This window comes from Thermobia domestica, chromosome 2 (assembly GCF_964235325.1).
Source record: "Thermobia domestica chromosome 2, izTheDome1.hap1.1, whole genome shotgun sequence".
NCBI lineage: Eukaryota > Metazoa > Arthropoda > Insecta > Zygentoma > Lepismatidae > Thermobia > Thermobia domestica.
Window position 1 is genome coordinate 50,802,355 of NC_137455.1, and position 21,444 is coordinate 50,823,798.

The window sequence follows — 21,444 nt, forward strand, 5'->3', positions numbered from 1 at the left end:
TAATCGAAAGTAATATACAGTTTCATACTCATGGATGTCTCTTGGATTCAGTTGTTCTTTTAGAGTAGACGTATGAGACGGATTTGCTACGTAAATATGAGAACTAGATCGGGAGAGTAATACTCCTGGAGGTAGGAACTAAGTACACGATTCTGATTGGTTGGCGTTATCAGTGTCTTCCCACGTAGCATAGATGTAGCAGATATCAAACCCTTGCTGCTGTCTGCCCTTCTGGCCGAACGTGCTGACGCTACGGGCTAGTAATGGAAATTGCTTTTGGCGTGGATTCAAACCCGGCTCGAGGAAAGTTTTTTTTTTAATTTTTAAAAATTTTCATAGCACTTCTTTCATTAAAATAAGATGAAAATAATACTCAAAAAAGTGATTTACATACTTTTATGCAGATAAATAGTACTAATAGTAGTAGTAGTAGTAGTAATAATAGTTATTATTATTATTATTATTATTATTATTATTATTAGTAGTAGTAGTAGTAGTAGTAGTAAAAAATGAAATCTTTAAGTTTTACGTCCCACGGTTATGCCGGTTAAGCTAAAGGAGACTGATGATGAGTGATGAATGAAAATGGTGGAATGAAGAAAGTGGGAGGAAACGGGAGAACCCCGAGAAAACCCACGGTGTTTGTCCACCATAAAGTTCACTTGGCGGGGGCTGGGATCGAACCCGGGACCCCAAGCACCAGAGGTCAACGCTCTACCACTGAGCCACCACGGCCCAGTAGTAGTAGTAGTAGTAGTAGTAGTAGTAGTAGTAGTAGTAGTAGTAGTAGTAGTAGTAGTAGTAGTAGTAGTAGTAGTAGTAGTAGTAGTAGGAGGAGGAGGAGGAGGAGGAGGAGGAGGAGGAACGGGTTAGAAGCCCCGCAGGGCTCATTTTGTTCCACCTTGACCCCTATGATATAAATTTTGTGATTAACTTAAAACAGATGGCGAGGGTAGCGCGTAAAGCAGTTGGCTAGGGTAGCGCGCATAAAGAACGTACTTCCGGAAGTATTACTCTCCGGAGCAGCTTGTTAAACATGCTGTTATGTGTTTGACGAAAGAGAAAAAAGGCAACTATTTCTTAGTGCGTGATATCTAGTAGTTAATATAGCATCAAAGAATTGTAGTGCAAGTGATCAAGTAGCTCTAACTGCACTTATAGAAAGTGTTTTCGATAGTGATTCTATAAGTAGTGACTCTTCAGGTATTGGTAGCGTTATCTTAATCTATGGTGTTACTGTTATACTTGTTGATCACAATGAGTTTGGTGACCAGATAATTGAACGATGAGATGTCAAGCAAAAGCGCATGGCGGTATGAAATATATGTTGTTCCTCAATATACACCAGAAATTGTTTGAGATCTACCACACAATAGAAACACATTAGACCTATAATGAATCTAACTTTAGAGTTTCAGAACCATGCATACAAAATATTTCTTAGTTTAACTTATTATTTTATGAATTTTTGAAAATTTTCATGCAGTTGAGGTTCCCCTTAGGACATATAAACCTAATTTTATCCTTACAGCGGGAGATATTTAAATTTTACTCCAGTGGGTTAAGATGTGGGAAAGTGTAGATATCTATTGACAATTTAGATCCCCTTTAACTCATTTTGGTAAAATTCTCACTCTACGGACTGGGCGTGAACTCGCTATTACTATGACGATAGCAAAATATCGTTAGTTGGTTTGGTTTGTTGTTACTGTCTTAAATTGTTGTTTAATCCTTACCTTTTTTTATGATGATCATATAAATATAGTAGCTTACTTAGAGATATTGGACACATGATTAGTAGACTACATCCATATTCGTTCTGTCTCAAAAATAAATGAAGAATGCACTTAACACTTCACGGAAATAGGGCAAAACTTTCCAGGACGTTAATGGATTAGTTGCGGTACTCCGACGTTAAATAACTCATTAGAGCTTCCGATCTTACTACACTAATAATTATTTGTGGGGAATTATCAACGGACGTGTATCTGTGGGTTGTTACACAAGAAATGAATAACAGTGTTAATGTTGTACAAACGACCTTCCTCTAATCCATATCAGAAATGCACGGTTCCATGTCAAGGATACAGAGGTACCTTGTTTTGTATATGGAACACACCGATGCACATATACTCTTTAGACTAAACACCCCGTTTTATGTGAGAAAGGACATGCAGGAAATCTTGCTTTATGTATGCAACACAACGATGTATGTAACAGGCTCGTAGCCAGCCCAAAAATGTAGGGTGGACCGGTAGAAGTTGGGAGGGAGGAGATCCAATCATATTATAGTTCATCGCCATATTAGTTCATTTGCAAGCCTACCTTAAAAGTTTTAGGGGAAGTAGTAAAAATTTAAGTGGGCGCCCCCATGCCCCCTTGGATATGGGCCTGGTGTAACAGTGAACGTGAACCCAATTTACGTACTTCAGCGTTCACCTATTTTATTTATGGGCTGGTGTTTGATCTGAAATCAGAAATAACAATTTATAATTCTCCATAGAGAGCAATATCCTGCTCCTGTAGTTTGCACTTTGAACCAAAGTTAAAAAAAAAAAAAAAAAAAAAAAAACCTAGCAACAACGAATTAAAACTCAAACTAAAATGGAGAAAGTATAAACATGTAAAAGCTTAGAGTTTCCTTAAAACGTTAATTCGGAAGCAAAACTGAAAACGTAATTTGCAAAATAAAGAACGTGATACAGCTTCACAAGTAGAGAGAGAGAAAGCATACACATTCACTAGTACAACATAAAGAAGAGAATTTTTGTATTTTGCAGTTTATTTTTAATTCAAGAGGAATTAATTAAAACAGCGACGGCTTTGCCCTGAAGAACTCAAAACCACAAAGGATCCTTTCCATTAGGATTAAACTTCTGTACGACGTTATTCAAAACAACTCCTTACGCATAGATGAAAAAATATTCTACTTTATCTTCATTTTTGCTTTTTTGACTTGGCAAATTTTAAAAATGTATTCCATTTAAATAAAAATGGGTAAACAACACTACGGAATTCAACTTGCAACAAGCAGTGCAGCTAACACACAGAAGGAAATCCCACTTAAACATTTCGTTACCGAAATGAAACATTTAGTTTAACGTTTTAGGATTGTGCTATGTACGAGTACGGTACGTAAATGGAAATTAAGTTATATTTGATGAATTTGTGGAACGATGTTGAAATGCTTTAACACTAGAAGGACCGGATGGGTCAAAATGACCCATTACCATATTTTAATATTCTACTGTAAACGTATTTGAAATACTAAGTTAATAATATTTTATGAATTTGTTAATGCTATTGGCCTGCACCAATGCTGAAATTCAGAGCATTGTGGGTTCACAAACTAAGGCAAATTTTATAGTTATACCTAAAATGCCCGCAATGGGTCATTTTGACCCATCTTAAATTCCGTATATTTTTACGGTATATTTCAATTTAAACATTTGGTACGAACTATATCAACATATTTTATGCCATTGTGTTTTACAACTGTGTTACACATAACTAGACGTACCTCATTTTTACTGAAGTTTTTGATGTGTCTGACAGATGGCGCGCAAGGATAAAATACATGTTACTACCAAGTGGAATACATAATGCTACCTCTAGATATTATTCGTTGATGCTGTAATCTATAAAAAAAAAAACGTCTTCTTTCACTACGTCTGTTATTTTTTATTCCATATTTATTCATTTCCAATCCTTATCAGTAATAACTAAATAAGCTCCCATGGAGAAATGGTCGCTTGCTTTCTAGGAAAGCCTCTTGATCTTCTCAAAACTTACAAAGCACTTCAATACTTTCTTAAGACAGTAATGTTCGGAGAAAATCGCTCAGTACAGCCTGTTTGATTAATAACACAGACAGTGAAGGCCCTACCACCAAATCCTTCTGCCCCACAAACCTTTCTTCTCAGCAATCTACGTATTCCCTTATTGCTGTGTGGTCATTGCGTAACTGAGAGTTTGCTATCAATGTATATACGAGGTGTGATCAGAAAGTAAGGTTAGAAAACCTTCAGTGAAATGTGTATATATTATTTCATACAACTAATACAGTCAACGGAAGTACATACATTAGGGTATTTTTCGACAGGCTCCATATCGTTTGAGGCAGTTGTCGCATCGTGGGATGAGTTTGAAGATTCCCTCCTGGTAAAAATCCTGCCCTTGAGTGTTCAGCTACGTTGTCATGGAACGTTTCACTTCCTTGTCTGGAGCGAAGCTACGACAATGTGATAAACAACATTTCTCCTGTTATCCTGAATCAGCGACTTCACGCGACCTGTGTTTAAATTTGTTGACGTGCTGGGTTCGTAACTGTGCTTTTCGTCGGTGACACTTTCTCTACCAGCTGCAAACTTTCGACACCATTCTGCGATATGCTGACGAGACAGTACAGTCTCTCCATACATATTTCTGCCGGCGAATTTCAGTCGCGATTACATGTTTTGCACACAGAAATCGAATAACTGAGCGGACTTCTTCGCGAGACCAGTTTTCCAAACAAGTTACCATTTGTGTTTACCTACAACTAGTGCTGTAGGTGGTGGGTGGCTGAAGCTCTGCACAGTTGCCAACTCCATGTATTAAAATTACCACATACTCCTTATTCCTCTATAAAAGACGAAATTCCAGAAATATCGATCGGCCTTGTAACCTTAGTTTCCGATCTTTTCTCGTATAATATACCAGTAGAATATTCGTTCTTCGTACGGAAAGAATAAAGTTTATGAAAAGTATTCGAAAGATTTTTTTTTACTGGTTTCGAAACAATTCTTGATGCAGGGTCGACTCCACTGGAGTAACGTAAATGTTTTCACAATTTCGGTTTCGGTTTCGGTCCCGGGTTCGAGTTCCGGTGAAGGCACTCGGTCGAAAAAGCGTAAAAGCTTTTTCAGGCTATCCATCCTGAGTCAGGTTTTCCTTATTCACTCTAGACAAATGCCGGAATGGTACCTAACATATAGGTCCCAGGCCGGCTGCTTCTTTCCCCACTACTTCCTTTCCTTTTCTTTCCTCAGATAGTGTGATCACAGAGGGACGTCTTCCCTCATATGTAACGGGCTAACATGGCCATAGATGCCAAAGGCCCAGAAACTCATTCCTAATTTCCCTACAATTTCGCTTTAAATATATCACCTCTCCAAACTTTTGATCCTCTATCTTCTGGACAGAATTGATGATGATCCATCCAGTGGTTCTTAAGACTGTTTTTAAATTCCAGATGAACGGACGGACACATGGGAAAAGATAAATATACAGAATTTATATAAAGCAATTTCGGTAACCAAACTGCTTCTTCATCTAGAGCATGTGATCAAAAAGATTCATGGCCAAATACAGTATGTTATATTGTAATAGTATAATGTAAAGTGAATGTCAAGCGTAAGTCCATAGAAAAATGGGATCCTTTAACTTTGTTTACATGACGCCTCTTGGAAAACCCTGCACATTTTACACCCCTTCACCTTCCCACTCATTGATCGTACGTGGGTTTTGCAGCATTGAATTCTCAAATCCTCAATAATAATAATAATAATAATAATAATAATAATAATAATAATAATAATAATAATAATAATAATAATAATAATAATAATAATAATTATTATTATTATTATTATTATTATTATCTCACCAATTTATACAGAATTATTATAAATAAAGCGATTACATAAATTAACTGCAGCTCTATTAATTGAGATATTGTAACAAAACTCAACAGTAACGTAGAAAAACTCAAAAAGTTTTGTTTGTTGCAGGTGCACTTCAGATTTCTCCCACGAGAGCGCAGCAGTGAGCATGGCGACAGGCGCCGATAAAGCATTTCATGTCATGGCCTCCACGCTCTCCTGACCTAACCCCATGCGTAGACCTTTGTTTTTTATGTGGGGTTATGTGAAAGATTCAGTGTTCACACTTCCTCTACCAGCAAACCTGCCAGAACTGCGACCCCGCATCAACAATGCTTCTGAACTCACTGATAAGGACATGCTGCGCCGTGTGCGGGAAGAACTTGATTTTCGGCTTGATGTGTGTCGAATCATTAAGGGGGCACATATCGAACTTTTGTAATTGTTAACAAAAACGTTTTGAGTTTTTCTATGTGTGAAAAAAATATCGCAATATATAAAGTAAAACAGTTATTAAAGAGCTGTGAAATCGCACCAATCATTTATAATAACCCTGTATTTATTTCCAGCAAGACTTCTGCATGCCATTTATTTATTTTATACCAGTTTTATTGGTACTGAGCGATAGTTCTTACCGAATAGTTACCTTTTTTGTACGGTATTTAAAAGCTTCTTTGTTGCAACTTTCGTATTTGTAACTAATTAAAATTCCAATTCTTCACATCGACAAGCCACTTGGTTTATGGAAAATATTAGTACCTCCTTTCCCCTTTTAGGATACACATCTCAATGAAAGTATAGTTATAAATACCAATAAGATGGTCTACTTTTGGTATAAAATACCTTCTATCCTCCTTATAATACACTCTTAGATCAATCTGACATGATAAAAACCATTGAGATAGGTACTATGTAACGGGTTGTTCACTAAGTTTTGTTGTTGTTGTTGATTTTAGTTTAGCGTCCCTTTCAGCAGCGAGGCTAGTCGTTCGATACGAAACACATTAGTGTATGGCATACCTGTGATTAGTCAATGTACTCTTCGTGAACTGCAATACACTTTTCCAGTGCTCTTCCAGTTTATGGATGCTCTCCTTGAAGTAAGACTCCGGAAAACTGTCGAAATATGGGTCCACGACAGCTGTGACCTCAGCTTTCGATGCAAATCGTTTTCCACGCAAGTTTTTTTTTTTTTTTTTTTTTTTTTTTTTTTTTTTTTTTTACATATGAGAACAGCCAGAAGTTTGAGGGAACTCAATCCAGCGAATAGGGTGATGTTCCACCAATTCGTTCTGTAATTCACTGATTTTGGCGATATTTTTTTCTTTTAGTTGTGTGATAGGGTGCGTTGTCATGCTGGTAAAGGATTTTTTCCTCTGTAAACTAGGTCTTTTCTCTCTACGTTTTGCATCCAATTAATCCAAAAGGTTACAATAATAATTTGCGTTGATTGTTTTCCCTGCTTGCAAGTAATCCACGAACAAAATCCCTTTTGCATCCCAAAACACCTCTGCTAACACATTTTTAGCCGATTTCTGGACCATAATTCGCTTCGGAGCCGAAGAACCGGGTACACACTACTCCTCCGCCTCTGGTTTTGATTCAGGAGACCCACGTCTCATCTATTGTGATGAAACGACTCACAAAATAATTTTTATCTTTTCGAAAACGCCCCAAATGTTGTTGCGAAAGACACATTAGCATGTGTTTTTGTTCCATTGTTAGCGAATGTGGCACCCAATTTGCACAGTTTTCTGAAACCCAAAACGTCAACCAAAATATGGCTCAAACTGTCTAATGAGATGTCTAGGCTTTCTACTAGATCTCTCTTGGTGACTCGACGTTCTTCCAAAACCATATCCTGTATTTTTGCTACGATTTCTGATGTTGGTGCACTTTTTGGAACGTCCTTCACGTGGATCGTCTTGAAGACTTGCCCTACCAAGTGTGAATTCAGCAACGCATCTTTCTACTGTTCTCAGCACTTTTACCAATCGTTCATGGATTTGTTTTGCAGCAACACCTTCCAAAACTAGGAATTTTATCTCTGCACGATGTTCAATTTGGGTGTAGGACAAAATCCAAGCGGACAAAATCCAAGAGGACAAAATCCAAGCGGACAAAATCCAAGAGGACAAAATCCAAGCGGACAAAATCCAAGAGGACAAAATCCAAGCTAAATTCTGGTAAGACGGACAAAATCCAAGCGGATAAAATCCAAGTAACAGTATCATGTGCGTAGCTGTGGTATGTGCCTGTGAACACCCTAATTAAATTGTATGTTTGTTTCTTTCTTCAATTGTCATGCATTCTAAAGTTTTATCAGCAATTCTTCAATTTATTGAAATAACATCTCATTTACTTTTAAAGGACTGAAAATCCAATAAAATATGAAAGATTGTCACAGTAAGAGTGCAGATGAGCTTTAATTACTCATAAAATATTCTGGCTACTGCTAGAACATGCCCAGGTGGATCCAATTTAGGGTGATCAGAAATATTTTGCTAAAAAGAGTATATTCACATAAATAACCAGAAAATGAAAGCACTGACTTGCTAAATCAGAGATAACAAATAACAGCAAAGCAGCCCAGTCTTAAAAAGATACACTTACGTAATTCTATTCTATTCATTAAGAATTAAAGTAGAAATAAAATTAAAAAGATATAATTTAGATTTTAAAAAAATTACTTCTCTACCCTCAAAGTATTTAAATCAGTTACACTTTTGAAAATAACCAATAATATACACATTTTCATTTAGTTTGTCTAGACACATTTTCACATTTCGATTTTCTAGATAGCACTGTTACATTATTTAATTCACACACATTATTATATTATTGAAAATACACACTTCAATAGCATTCAAACATAATAAATGGTGGATGGCAACGAGTAAAAAAAAAAAAAAAAAAAAAAAAACACTCAGCATTCTACCATTACCATATTCACATTTTGATCTTGATAGATACATCTATATTTCACTTATTTTGAGTATAAGCGAAACACGAGAATACAAAAAAAAAAAAAAAAATCAACTACCGTACATATTTCCATTTTGATCATTTCTGACGAAAATTTGATAATTTGATCAGTATATCAGAATTATTTGTTTCAAAATACTGTGTATAATAAAATTGAGATGAAAATACATACTTTTACAATGTATTTGTACATACTTTCATATGGATGTGATAAGTAATTAAAGCTCATCTGCACTCTTACTATGACAATCTTACATGTTCTATTGGATTTTCAGTTCTTTAAAAGTAAATGAGATGTTATTTCAATAAATTGAAGAATTACAGATAAAACTTTAGAATGCATGACAATTGAAGAAACAAACACACAATTTAATTAGGGTGTTCACAGGCACATACCACAGCTATGCACATGATACTGTTACTTGGATTTTATCCGCTTGGATTTTGTCCGCCTTGCCAGAATTTAGCTTGGATTTTGTCCTCTTGGATTTTGTCCGCTTGGATTTTGTCCTCTTGGATTTTGTCCGCTTGGATTTTGTCCGCGCCCCGTTCAATTTTGTCCAGTGAAAAAAAAATACTGTTACACATCCACTTCGGCCAGCTGTACCAGTACGATTAGTTGTCGGATCTATATGAAACTTCATGTGTAGTAAATTTCAACCACTTACTGTCGTGGGTTATGATGTTATATTCTCTTGAATCGATATCATAAAATCATATATCTCTGTCTATTACTGTTTTTTTGTTCTATGGTGATAGACGTTGAAACTAAAAATTGTTAATTTGAACCACATTCGGTTTTAATAGAATGCTAATGGAGGAGATGGAATCTATTCGTGGAACACAGAATCGATTGTAAGAAACCTTTTACCGATATCTCTTACCGTTCTTGCTCTGATTCCTATTGACAGACAGACGAACGGACGAACAAAGCCGTTCTATAGACAAGACTTCCGACACTTACGCACAGCATAGTTTGGAAATATAATAATAATAATAATAATAATAATAATAATAATAATAATAATAATAATAATAATAATAATAATAATAATAATAATAATAATAATAATAATAATAATAATATGTGTTTAAACTTTTGGGTGCTTTTGTAGAAAATTATCCGCTGTAAGCAAGTTCTCATATGAGAAGCAAGAATAAGAACATATCGCTTTTACTAAAGATGGAAAGTCTTTGCAGGGTTCACATGCCTCGAAGTCCTACCATGGTACTCTTTCTTCAGCCATGTGCGTAAACTGCGGGATTATCAGTCTTAATTTAGAGAGCCACATGGTTCATATTACCGTAGCGTTCGTAGTAAAGGAGATCTTTTAATCTCGTAAAATAACGTTGGAAAAGCATTAGGTACATTACCAGATCCTTCAGTAGAGAAATCACCAAAGGAAGCATGATAATGAAGAAAAAGTTTGTGCCATGCTGACATGAAATTCTTAATTATATTACTAAAATCTCTCTGTCTGTATCTATTTCTCCATTTCTTTCTTCTACAATAATTAAATAGATTTCCAACTGAAGTTTATGGAGTTAGTTATTTTAAATATCTTTCACCTTAATTAAAAACATGTGGGAAGAAAATAAATCTCAAGTTACACTTTCTGTTTTAACACTGTTTGAAATATTACAAACCGTTAAGGGCATGTTTTCATACGAATAAACAGGCAAAGAAAAGCTATAGGCCTACTGCGATCAGAATTTAGATATTGTATATTTTGACAGCTCATTCTGCTATTCATAAGAGAGGCGTACTCATGATAACGGGACTTCTAACCAGCTTTACTTCACAAGAAGGAATATTTTTTCTTCTAACCGTAAGATTAGTTCGAGGAAGATGCATACACACGTCAGTTCACTTCCAGATAACAACAGCATACGGATGCAACTGGACATCGACATCAGTTGCGAATTGTACTGCAGTCATCATCGTGGCTCACTCATCAATCATGGCCATCCGCAATCGGTTGTTCTACATAAGACTATGGTGACTGATGGTGCTCGCTGGATTTCTTCGCATGTGCAGTCTGTCTCCAACGGTGTCACCAAATAAAGTAGTGGGAAGACGAGTGGTGCATCATTGCACTGTTTTTAGTAATAGGAGGCGGTTAGCCTGGGCATTAGTAATGACCGTTTGTGGTTGTAACATCAGTTGGGTGAGCAGCACCTTTCACAATGTGTGTGGCAGTGGCACACAGGAGCAATATCATGCCAGACATCATAAAGTGTGTGGGGAGAGGGGGATCATATCCCACAACGACCTTTCTAATCTGGAGTTTATACAGGAAACATTGACCAGTGCGGCGTACAGCCAGAGCTTCACCCAAATCATTCAAATGCTGTTCGTATACTGTCAAAGTGCTCTTTCAACAAGACAATACCATTCACATATCAATGATGTTACCAATGTGCTGTTCAAACTATGTCACCCCTTGGGCTACACGATTACCAGACCTATACACATGGAATAGGTATGAGATTCGGTTCAACGGCATCTAGTTCTACTTCAATCTCGGCAATAAACCATGATATATATATATATATATATATATATATATATATATATATATATATATATATATATATATATATATATATATATATATATATATATATATATATATATATATATATATATATATATATATATATATATATTGCGTCGCAAGGTGGAAGAAGCATGGAACGCCATCTTCCATTATGATATCCGGCATTCTCCCTTAGCCTGCATTGAACCTGGAGCAGAACACACAATGTTTCTGATTTTTTACTTTTTTCTTTAAAGGTAGTTCCTTTAAAATGGTTCGAAAATTACCATATTCAAATAAACATATAAAACACATTGCTGCAAACAGTTTATTAAATAACAAGCCAGTAAATCTAACATACTGTTCTTAAAAATACCTACAGGATTATTGTTCTCATCTTCTCAAGACTGAAAAATACCGTACTGAAGTCCAGAGCAGAAATGATCAAAAATGTAACAAATTAAAAGCTATCAAAAAGAATTGCTAATGTTAACATTTTTGAGCTTAGAATGTGGCCGAGCCGAGTCTAGTCAAAGTCAAACAATCTTTGCCTGCCCAAGCTTGGTCACCAAATATAGCTAGCTAGCTATATTCCTTGGATGATAGGGGGCGCAGTGGTTCCGTGGCAGAGCGTTGACCTGCGGTGCTTGGGGTCCCTGGTTCGATCCCAGCTCACGCCATGTGGACTTTGTGGTGGACAAACACCGTGCTCGTGGGTTTTATCGGGGTCCTCCCGTTTCCTTCCACTTTCTTCATTCCACTATTTCACTCATTTCTCATTATCACCGTCTCCTTTAGCCTAACCGGCATAACCGTGGGACGTTAAACTTAAAGATTTCATTTCATTATTTTTCCTTGGGTGATAGGCTACTTGCCCACCAAAGTTTGTTTAATCCGACCAATAGTTTCCGATAAATAAAGATCTATACACCGATACACATTATACACATATCCATACGAAACTACGTATAAGCTCTCGTATGCTTACGCCACGAGCTAAAAATCGATCGTAGTGTCAGTCTGTAGTTATGGAAATATTGACACACTAGTTTTATCGATAGTTTCGCGAAAAACTAATACAAATCGACTTACCGATTTTATCATCGTCCACTGAGTAATCTATATCAGTGGTTCTCAACCGATGTGTCGCGAAACCTGCTGTGTCACGCAGTCTCCTAAGGTGTGTCGCGAAATTTTAGAATTTAAAAATCATGAAGAATTTAATAATAATTAGTTAAAATCGAGACAGACTTTTCTAGTCAACATCTCCAGCGGTAGCAATAATGCTCAATGCTATATAGAGTCATTACAAATATCAATAGGTTTCGCTATTATAATATATATATATATATTATTATTATTATTATTATTATTATTATTATTATTATTATTATTATTATTATTTATAATAAAAATATCAACAATTGTGTCGCGGTGTCCTGGATATTCTGTAAAGTGTGTCGTCAGTCAGAAAAGGTTGAGAACCACTGGGCTCCATCATTATTTTCTATTGACTAATGACGTTTCTTCTGCATTGTTTTTCGTTAAATGCTAGAAATTTACTAAATATGATTTTCTTCAAATGTAAGTTTAAATGGATTTTATATACAGTGATCCGTCTCCTTTAGCCTAAAAGATATAATCTTAGAACATTATTTATTTATTTTAAAGTTTCATTTCATTTTTGTATGCAGCGATACTTTTCGAAACCAATCTGATCTTTCATTAGATGCGGGAATTCATTAAATGGAAGAACGTAAAATTAGTTGTTATATTTATAAGTAAAGAATTTCATTCACGTGGGACCCTGAGTTCTGGATGTTTATTTTCCTTTTTCTGCTACATATTAGACGAGGGACGATTGAAACGTTCGTTGCCTGACCTACAAAATTAGAGCATATTTAGATAAGTTATGTTTTATTTTTCCACGTAACCGCCCTCGACCAAGATACATTTGCGCTACCTCTCCGGTAACGCTTCTATACCACTTTTAAAAATATATTCCTCGAGCCCTGCAAAATATCCTAGTACAGCACTTTTTACCTCTGCATCCGAAGAAAATCGCTGACCCTCAAAAACTTTTTCAGGTTTCTGAACAAGTAAAAGTCCGAGGGGCTCATATCAGGGAAATAGGGCGGGTGCGCCAACGGTTCTAATCCGCAGGAATGGATTTCTGCCATTGATGCAATGGACGTGTGAACGCGCGCATTGTCCTGGCGATTTTCTTCATGTCACAAATTTCCGTCGACTTAGCGCCATAAAAACTTCTCACTGGGAACAATAGAGAAATGAAATTTTACACAGTGACTACCAATGGACATAGCTACGCAGCTATTGTATACAAATATAAAATAATTACTTCCTTCGTATTCAGGCCACGAACTTTCGAACCCGCCCTCGTATCATGGTCTCAGACGAATTAATTTCATATTAGATGCAGCTTTTGGCTCATAGATCATTGGTGCCTGTAGAGGGTCGCTAGAACTCCTATTAAAACACATAATGTATTAGATTGTTCCCTTTAGATTGCGTTTGTAAAGTATTTTGTATAGATTCATTTAAAATAAAAATGTTCTCTTTCGTTTACTTTCAGCCATGAAGCTTTGGTTGGCGTGGAGTCACAAGCTGGGAGCAGTAGAACCCTCAATAGATCACCGAGTGAAGATAAATTTTGGGTTCCTCCAAATTTACAACGGCAAGCTAGTGTTTGCCAGAGTGATGTGCCAGATACGTCAGGAGGTAATTTATTATTATCTTTCTCTTAAGTTATGTTTCTCTTAATCTTATTAGAGTATATTGCAGGTCAAAAACATCCTTTAAATTCAATTACCTATATGTTCTGTGTACATATACCAACTAGCCACTAAACCGATTGTGTTATACATAGAAGTATATACGTATATGGTTAGACGGGTAGCTGTATGCTGTTCTTCTTGGGTCATTCAGTCCTCCAGTCATCCAGTCAAAACTTCAATGAAAGCATCGTACTCCAGATATCATGATTAAAGAAAGAAAGAAAAGGAAAAAAAAGCAAGAGCAAGAGAGATTGTATTTTTAACTTAGCGTCCTCCAAGTTACATATTCCACAGAAGACAAATGATTAGTGGAAACAGTACCGACCCTAAGCTTTCTCCAGAAAGAACACATCTTAAAAGCCACGATTTTAAGTAGGCTACATCATCATGAACAATGAAGGGGAGGGAAAGTGTACTCGCACTCAGAAAGGCCTAAACATTACAAATATAATCTTGTGTTTATTTTGTCTTTAAATAATAAGCTATTATGTTATTGAAAGATAAAGCAAACACATCTGCAGAGGAAATATGTTAATCCTTTTTATAGAATTCAATATCTGACTTCAATCTCAATATATCATTTTGCAATTCCAGTGCAACTAGCTCTTTTATCTATATTTTTTGATTTTTCTTCTACATTGGTTAAAAAATAAATAAAAATACTTGTTTCCACCTTCAATGATAAGGAGCTTCTTTGTGACAAAGACAAGACTAGTTTTCATATCAAAACTGTAATAACTAACTAATTGGAACAGGTGTTCGCTACTGTTCGAGAATTGAGTTCTTGTATTTGACAACAATCATGCAATTCATGTTGGGGTTTGTTTGACCATTTGCTTTAGCACTGTCTATGTGACCTTAAAACTAATGCAACCTAAACATGATTGATGAATGTACTATTCAAATAGAATCTCAGTTTAGTAAATTTAACTACCACAATCATCCAACAAGAAATAATTATTTTAAATAATATAGTTATGATGATTTTTCCGCCCCTCGAAACTTGTCTCCCCGTGAAAATACATGTGTTGCACATGGTAGATTAGCCGGTTCTGAGCGGAGGTGAAAAATGATGGAAGAATTGATGGAATAAAGGGTAATAGGAAGCGATACAATCCCGAGAAAAATCACAATGTGTGATCTACTCACTGGTGTACGAAGAAGTTCGTTAGGGGAGTCAAGCTACAAAGTGCATATAATTTCATATGTTGTGTACATATCTTAATATGGTGAACGTTTATTTTTATATAAGATTATTTTGCTCAAGGGGGAGTAAAACCGCCGAAATCCCACTTGCGTACGCCACTGGGTCTACTACAAGATGACATAGTTTAATATCGAACCAGAAACCCTTCAGACCAGAAGTGAGTTTTCTACCATTAGGTGTCTATATGTCAGAGAAGAGATGATAATTTGAAGCCAAGTTGGTTGAATACGCCGGTTGTTGGAGAAGAACAAAATCGTTCATGAAGTTTGCTGCTGTGTCTGGCGAGCAATGTGGTACCGCGCGTTGCTTTGAAGAAAGAGCATACGTGTAAGGCATTTATGAGGGAACTTTAATTGGATCTATATTGTCCCAGGTGCTGGAACAGTAGCAGTAGTCAGCATAAATAGCCTGTTAGAACATGAAAACGAACAGGGAAGCCTTCTGTGATTCTTACAGAAAATCGACCCTATCACATTGACACATTCTCTGATTAAAGTTGGTAATGAAACCATGAGAAGATGTTTTGTTCCTTATCTTGAATACTGCTTTCCTTCCACGTCAAAAATATTTCTTCATGTTTTAACGTGGGATACAAGTAGCAAACGTCCGACATAACCATTCCTTGGGAGACATTTGTCTATCATCAAATTTCTGGAATTTCTGGAATTCGCTCATGTTCAGGTGTAATTGATACCATGTACACATTGCTTGTATGTGCTGAAATGATTTACCGTACCACAAATCAGCCATATTCACTATGTATGGGCTTGGAGACATTATAAACTGCACGATTTCCGTCAGAGAAATATCATGTTCCCTATCAAATTTAGTTGTTCCCTTTCGCCACTCTGTTACATCTTTTCCACTCACCGGTACTAAAAAAAAATGATTATGCATTCGTCACGAAAAGGATAAAACAGTAACAAGTATCTTATAATACTTGACATTGTATTGTATACCGAGATTTTGCTATTCCAAGGCTAGTATAAAAACTTTTGTTCAGGATGGTCGGATTCCATAACATTTTGTCTGGTGTGTTTATGTAAGATAAATGAACAGGTGTTACTCCTAATCATTTGGATATTTAAACATGTAAAGAAAACATTTTAAACTACACAGACTGACAAAAGCGAATGTTCGAATAATACACCCCGTTTCAAAAAGAATATACGTATTTCCAATGCATATATTTATTAAACTTTAAGACATACGAATATGAAATTTTACACACATATTTACGAATCTCTCAAGTTCAAATTACAGTTCAAAGTTCAAATTACAGATGTTCAATATGTCCTCCATCAGCGACACAAACAATATCACATCGATACTCAAACTCCTCCCATACTCGGGCAAGCATGTCCTGCGCCACTGATGCTATGGCAGTACGTATCCGGTTCTTCAACTCTTCCAGGTTCTGTGGGAGTGGTGGTACATAAACGTTGTCTTTAACGAAATCTCACAGGAAGAAGTCACAAGATTAAAATCCAGTGACCGTGGAGGCCAGCTGACATGCTAAGTCGCCAGCTCCTTGACGACCAATCCAACGGTGCGGTAGAGTTTCATTCAGATATTCACGCACTTGGCGACTCCAGTGAAGGGGTGTCCTGTCTTGTTGAAAAATGAAGTTGTCTTCGTGCAGTCTCGGAAACAACTAGTTTTTTAACATAGCGAGATACTGCTGACTGTTAACCGTGTTTCCATTAAAGAAGAATGGGCCGTAAACAGATGATCGGGATATCGCACAAAACACATTGACTTTGGGCGAATCTCGTGCATGTTCAATGACTGTATGTGGATTCTGTAGGTCCCAAATTCGAACGTTTTGTTTGTTTACCTGACCATTAACACGGAAAGTCGCTTCATCACTGAACACGATGCGTTGTGCAAAAGTGTTATCATTGTCGATAGCATCCAGAATCTCGTTACAAAATGCCACACGTTTGCGTTTGTCATCAGGACGCAGAGCTTGTAACAGCTGTAACTTGGACGGCTTCATAACCAACCGACGTCTCAAAACACGCCAAATTGTTGTTGCCGGCACTTGTAACTCCCGACTGGCACGACGAGTTGATTTTGAAGGACTACGTTGGAAAGCAGTTTGAATTCGTGCAACATTTTCTTCAGGAACACGAGGGCGGCCAGGACTCTTTCCTTTACATACACATCCTGTATCTACAAACTGTCGATATCATCTGCGAATGTTTCACCCATTCGGAGGATCAATTTGGTACCTCAACCTGAAACGTCTTTGCACTGTAATCACGGAATTGCACTTCGCAAACTCGAGAACACAAAATGATTTCTGCTGCGGAGTAGCCATTTTAAACATATGACGGTTACCAAGCAAAACAGAAGACAACTGACATCTAGCGGCTATTAATATAAACTAGACTATGTATTCGTTTCTCCAATAGCCGAGCCGAGGCGCAGCGATCGATAGTTTGGACAAAATAATTCTTCGTAATACATATATTCTGTTTGAAACAGGGTGTATATTGGACCATCATTCTAATAACGATATTTGCAGAATGCATGCAGTTTTTTGTAGGAAGTGAAATGTTTAAATACTGAAGGGAAAACATTGCACAGAAACATTATGTTCGTATGTTGAACATACTTTTTTGTATGTTGTGCAAGTATCCCTACCTATGGGGTTACTATGCACCAAAGTTTATATTTCAATAACTATTATCATACTAAATGTTTACTAATGCACTTGCACGAATATTTTACTTATATATCTATCTATTGTATGTTTAAAATACAGTGTTCTCAATCATTATGTTTGTAAGTTACATGCAATTTCCTTTAATATTCCTTAAATCTGGTGCAAAGTAACTCCATCTTACCGCAAAATTTCAGCGTTTTCTATGTACTAATTTAAATGTGATAAGGGGATGAATGGTTCACGCTGTATATCGAGAAGTCATAAAATATAATCAATATTGATATCTTAAGCGAGCGTTCTGGAGGAAAGCCTTCATACTCTCTTGACTTCGGCACATACAGGAGGTGGGGTTGTCAGCAGCACACTCCAGTTGCCTTTAGTCCTAAGGTTTCCTCAGGTGCTGAATGTTCCCCTGAGCCACTTCTGAACGAAGGCATAAAGGGGAATACTGATGGTAGAAAGTCTTTGTTTTCTCCTCATGGACGTTTTCTCGTTCGTGTAACACGAAGCTGAAGCCACTACTGCATTCATAGATAAAGCCTCGTATCCGAGCCTCTGTCAAGTAACTAACATTGAAAGACATTCTTAATGAACCTATAAAGGTTGTTAATTTTATTAAGCCACAATAACAAATTGCAGGCTTTTTAGAGCAGTGTGGGGAAATAGACAGTCTTCACAGTACATTACTCTTTGGATACAGAACTAAGATGTTTTTTTTCGGGGTAAATTGCTCACACGATTCTTTGATCTTACGTGTTAGATCTGAAGTTTTCTTTTTTTTTTAAAAAAAAAAAGAAAGAAAAAGAAAGAAACGATACCCTTTCCATTTTTCCTCGAAGTTTTACGATGGTGATCAAGTTCTTATTTTAATGAGACCTTCTCAGAAATGAACGAACTTCACGAGAGGCTTCAGAACAGCTCAATAACAATATTTAAAGTGCAAGACAAAATTAGATTTTTACTAAGAAATTGATCCTCTGCGGAACAGATGTTGAAAGACCAGCGAAGAGTATCTGACACACTGCACCGTTTCTTACGCGAGAATGATCTGCACCTTTGTCTAGAATGAAAGAGAAAGTATTATTGTATTTCAAAGAACTTAAATCATTTTTCAATCGTTACTTCCCAAAGCATGAACTTATAAATAACATACTATCTTTCCAATGAAGACAATTTTAAAGCAGCTTCAATGAAAACGAACAATTGATCCAGCTTTCAACTGTTTTTTTCTTTGAAAGCTGACTTCAAAAGAAAGTCTCACAAGGAAGGGACATGAACCTATCATCCGGACATCCAAATCAAACCTAGTCCATTCGATAAACATAACAAAGATCTGTTCATGCACAAAAAATTAGGTGCCATGGACAATGGAGTAAGTCTCTGGGCTCCATTAACCCTGTTAGTATAAAGAAAATCATAGACTTGCAGTGAAATAGTTATTGCATCAACACTATTCATTGGAAAGTCATGGTTTATAGTTCATTCTCTTTAACATGAAACAAGCTTTCCAGAGGTGCTATGTATTGGGGCCATAACGTACTTGAACAGGAAAAATTGGGAGAATGTCGGGAAAATTCTCTCCAGAAATCTCTCCCATCAACTTTGGACCCCTCTGGAGTGGCCCTGGGTAAAAGCATACAAGCCAAAGGTATCTCGAAAAATACTATAGGGGATAAGAAATGTGGGTAGGCCTACCAATTTTGTAACAGAAGGTTAATCGGTTTATATCCGATCGATTTGGCAACGGCTGCCGCCAACCGTAGTTGAGCCAAAAACATGAAATTAGTGTCACTATCAGTTTGATGTCTCAGCTTGCTAGGTGCTGAAGTATAATTCTAATGCTAGTATGATTCTAATGTTAGTGAAATCCCGCCAAAAGTGAGACGATATTGGGAACGGTACGTAATTTACCTTTTCCACGTACTTTTTTCGTACTAGGGAAGAATGAAGTAGTGTCGGGAAAATGATTTAACCATTGGAGAGACCTCAACTAAAGAGATCATGACCACACAAACACAAATGGAACTCATTCGGCTACAAAAGAGGTCTGTACGAGTTATAGGCAAATGTATCGCCTGGAGTGTTTTGTGTAATTCGTAGACTGGCAACCCGGAAGAATTCTACACACCAACGCAACATGACCCAGTGATTAAACCTGGCGCAGTCTATTGTCAGACACATCATTCGCAGTGCCTTGTGTTGGAGTGCATAAGTAAGGGTTAGGTTCACAACCTTCTCCCGTGTCGCTTTGCTGAATTTAAGACAAACTGTTCGAAAAACTCTTGGCAGAGTCAAAATGGAAGACGGTTGTCACACTGGATGAGGTCTACATTTGTCTCACGCGTTATACCAACAATTGGACAATTGCATAGCGTGACACCTCTAGCAAAGGATATGTCAAGGTTTACGGCCAATGGCGAGAAAGTTTCCATAGGAGATCATGATACGAGGCGAAATTGAAAGTACGTACGTTGGACAAAAATGTGAAGGTGAATATGGTCTACTTCCAAGAATCCATGATTGCCCCAATGTTTGTAAGGATCTACATGTATAAAGCCTCCAGTCATATCGCCAGATCATCCCTCCGGTTTTATCATGACTCAGAGCAAGAAACGGAAAAGTTCTTGTTATTTTCTTCTATAGCATTCCTGTAAAAAGCTCTGATGTCAGCCCCATGAATTTCTGTTCATTTGTACTATTAAAAAACATCTACATCCTCAATGGCGTATAGAAAATCTACAGGTAGGAGTGGGATGAAATTCCTATGCCTGTGCTCGAACTTAGTTTGTTGCAGTTAAAATTGCAATGTCAGGCAATAGTCCATAATGTTTTGAAATTTGGTCAGATATAACCCAATCAACCTTCTGAAAATGTGAGAGCAAGCTTAATACAAGTCCGGATTTGAGTATGTGCCTTACAAACTTTGAACTTGACTTTGAAAAATTTACTGCGCTCAAGGATCTCACCAAAAATGTTTTCAATATGAGTTGTAAATAGTGTTTACTTTTAATTTAACGTAATTATTGTAATCATATCCAACGAGATCGTTTTTATAGGTTTCTCAAGATTCGCCTGTTTACTCCAGCATTCTCATTCCTCCAATAATTGTTACATAATTATTCATTTCCTTTAATCATCCATCTTCCTTAGTCTAAAGGATATAATATTAGAACTGTAAATTAATGATTTCAATTCATTTTGTAGTCATATATAGAATTTGTATTCAAATAAACCTTTTTTTTTTTAAATGTAACATCTTGCATACAAAATACAAAATAAAAGCTAATTTTCCTATCTTCCCCATGGGCGTCTCTGGCATTCAAAAATTGAGGGGGACGACTAAACCAAAGAACGTTTGTGGACTCGAATTAAATTTACATCAAAATCGAGAGGCAAATGAGAAGCTACTTGAATTCAAAGGTAGTGGGCACAAATACTATCTATCAGCACAATTATTTACAAGCGAGAGCACAAATACTAATCAATTGATTGCTGAATATTGATCTCCCATCCTGCTTACTCTCGCACAATTATTCCTGGAATCTGATCATGCCAAGAATTGCCTTCCGTAACATCGAGAAAGGTTGCAGTGACAAGATGAACG

The 21,444-nt window shown here is 36.6% G+C and overlaps 1 protein-coding gene across 1 annotated transcript in view; it reads left to right on the plus strand.

The window, feature by feature from the left end:
- Positions 1-21,444, plus strand: part of Sytalpha (Synaptotagmin alpha) — a 282,148-nt gene that overhangs the window by 206,203 nt on the left and 54,501 nt on the right. The window contains exon 3 of the mRNA XM_081741250.1: positions 13,761-13,906. Coding sequence (XP_081597376.1) covers positions 13,761-13,906 — 146 coding nt within the window. The remainder of the gene's footprint in view (positions 1-13,760; positions 13,907-21,444) is intronic.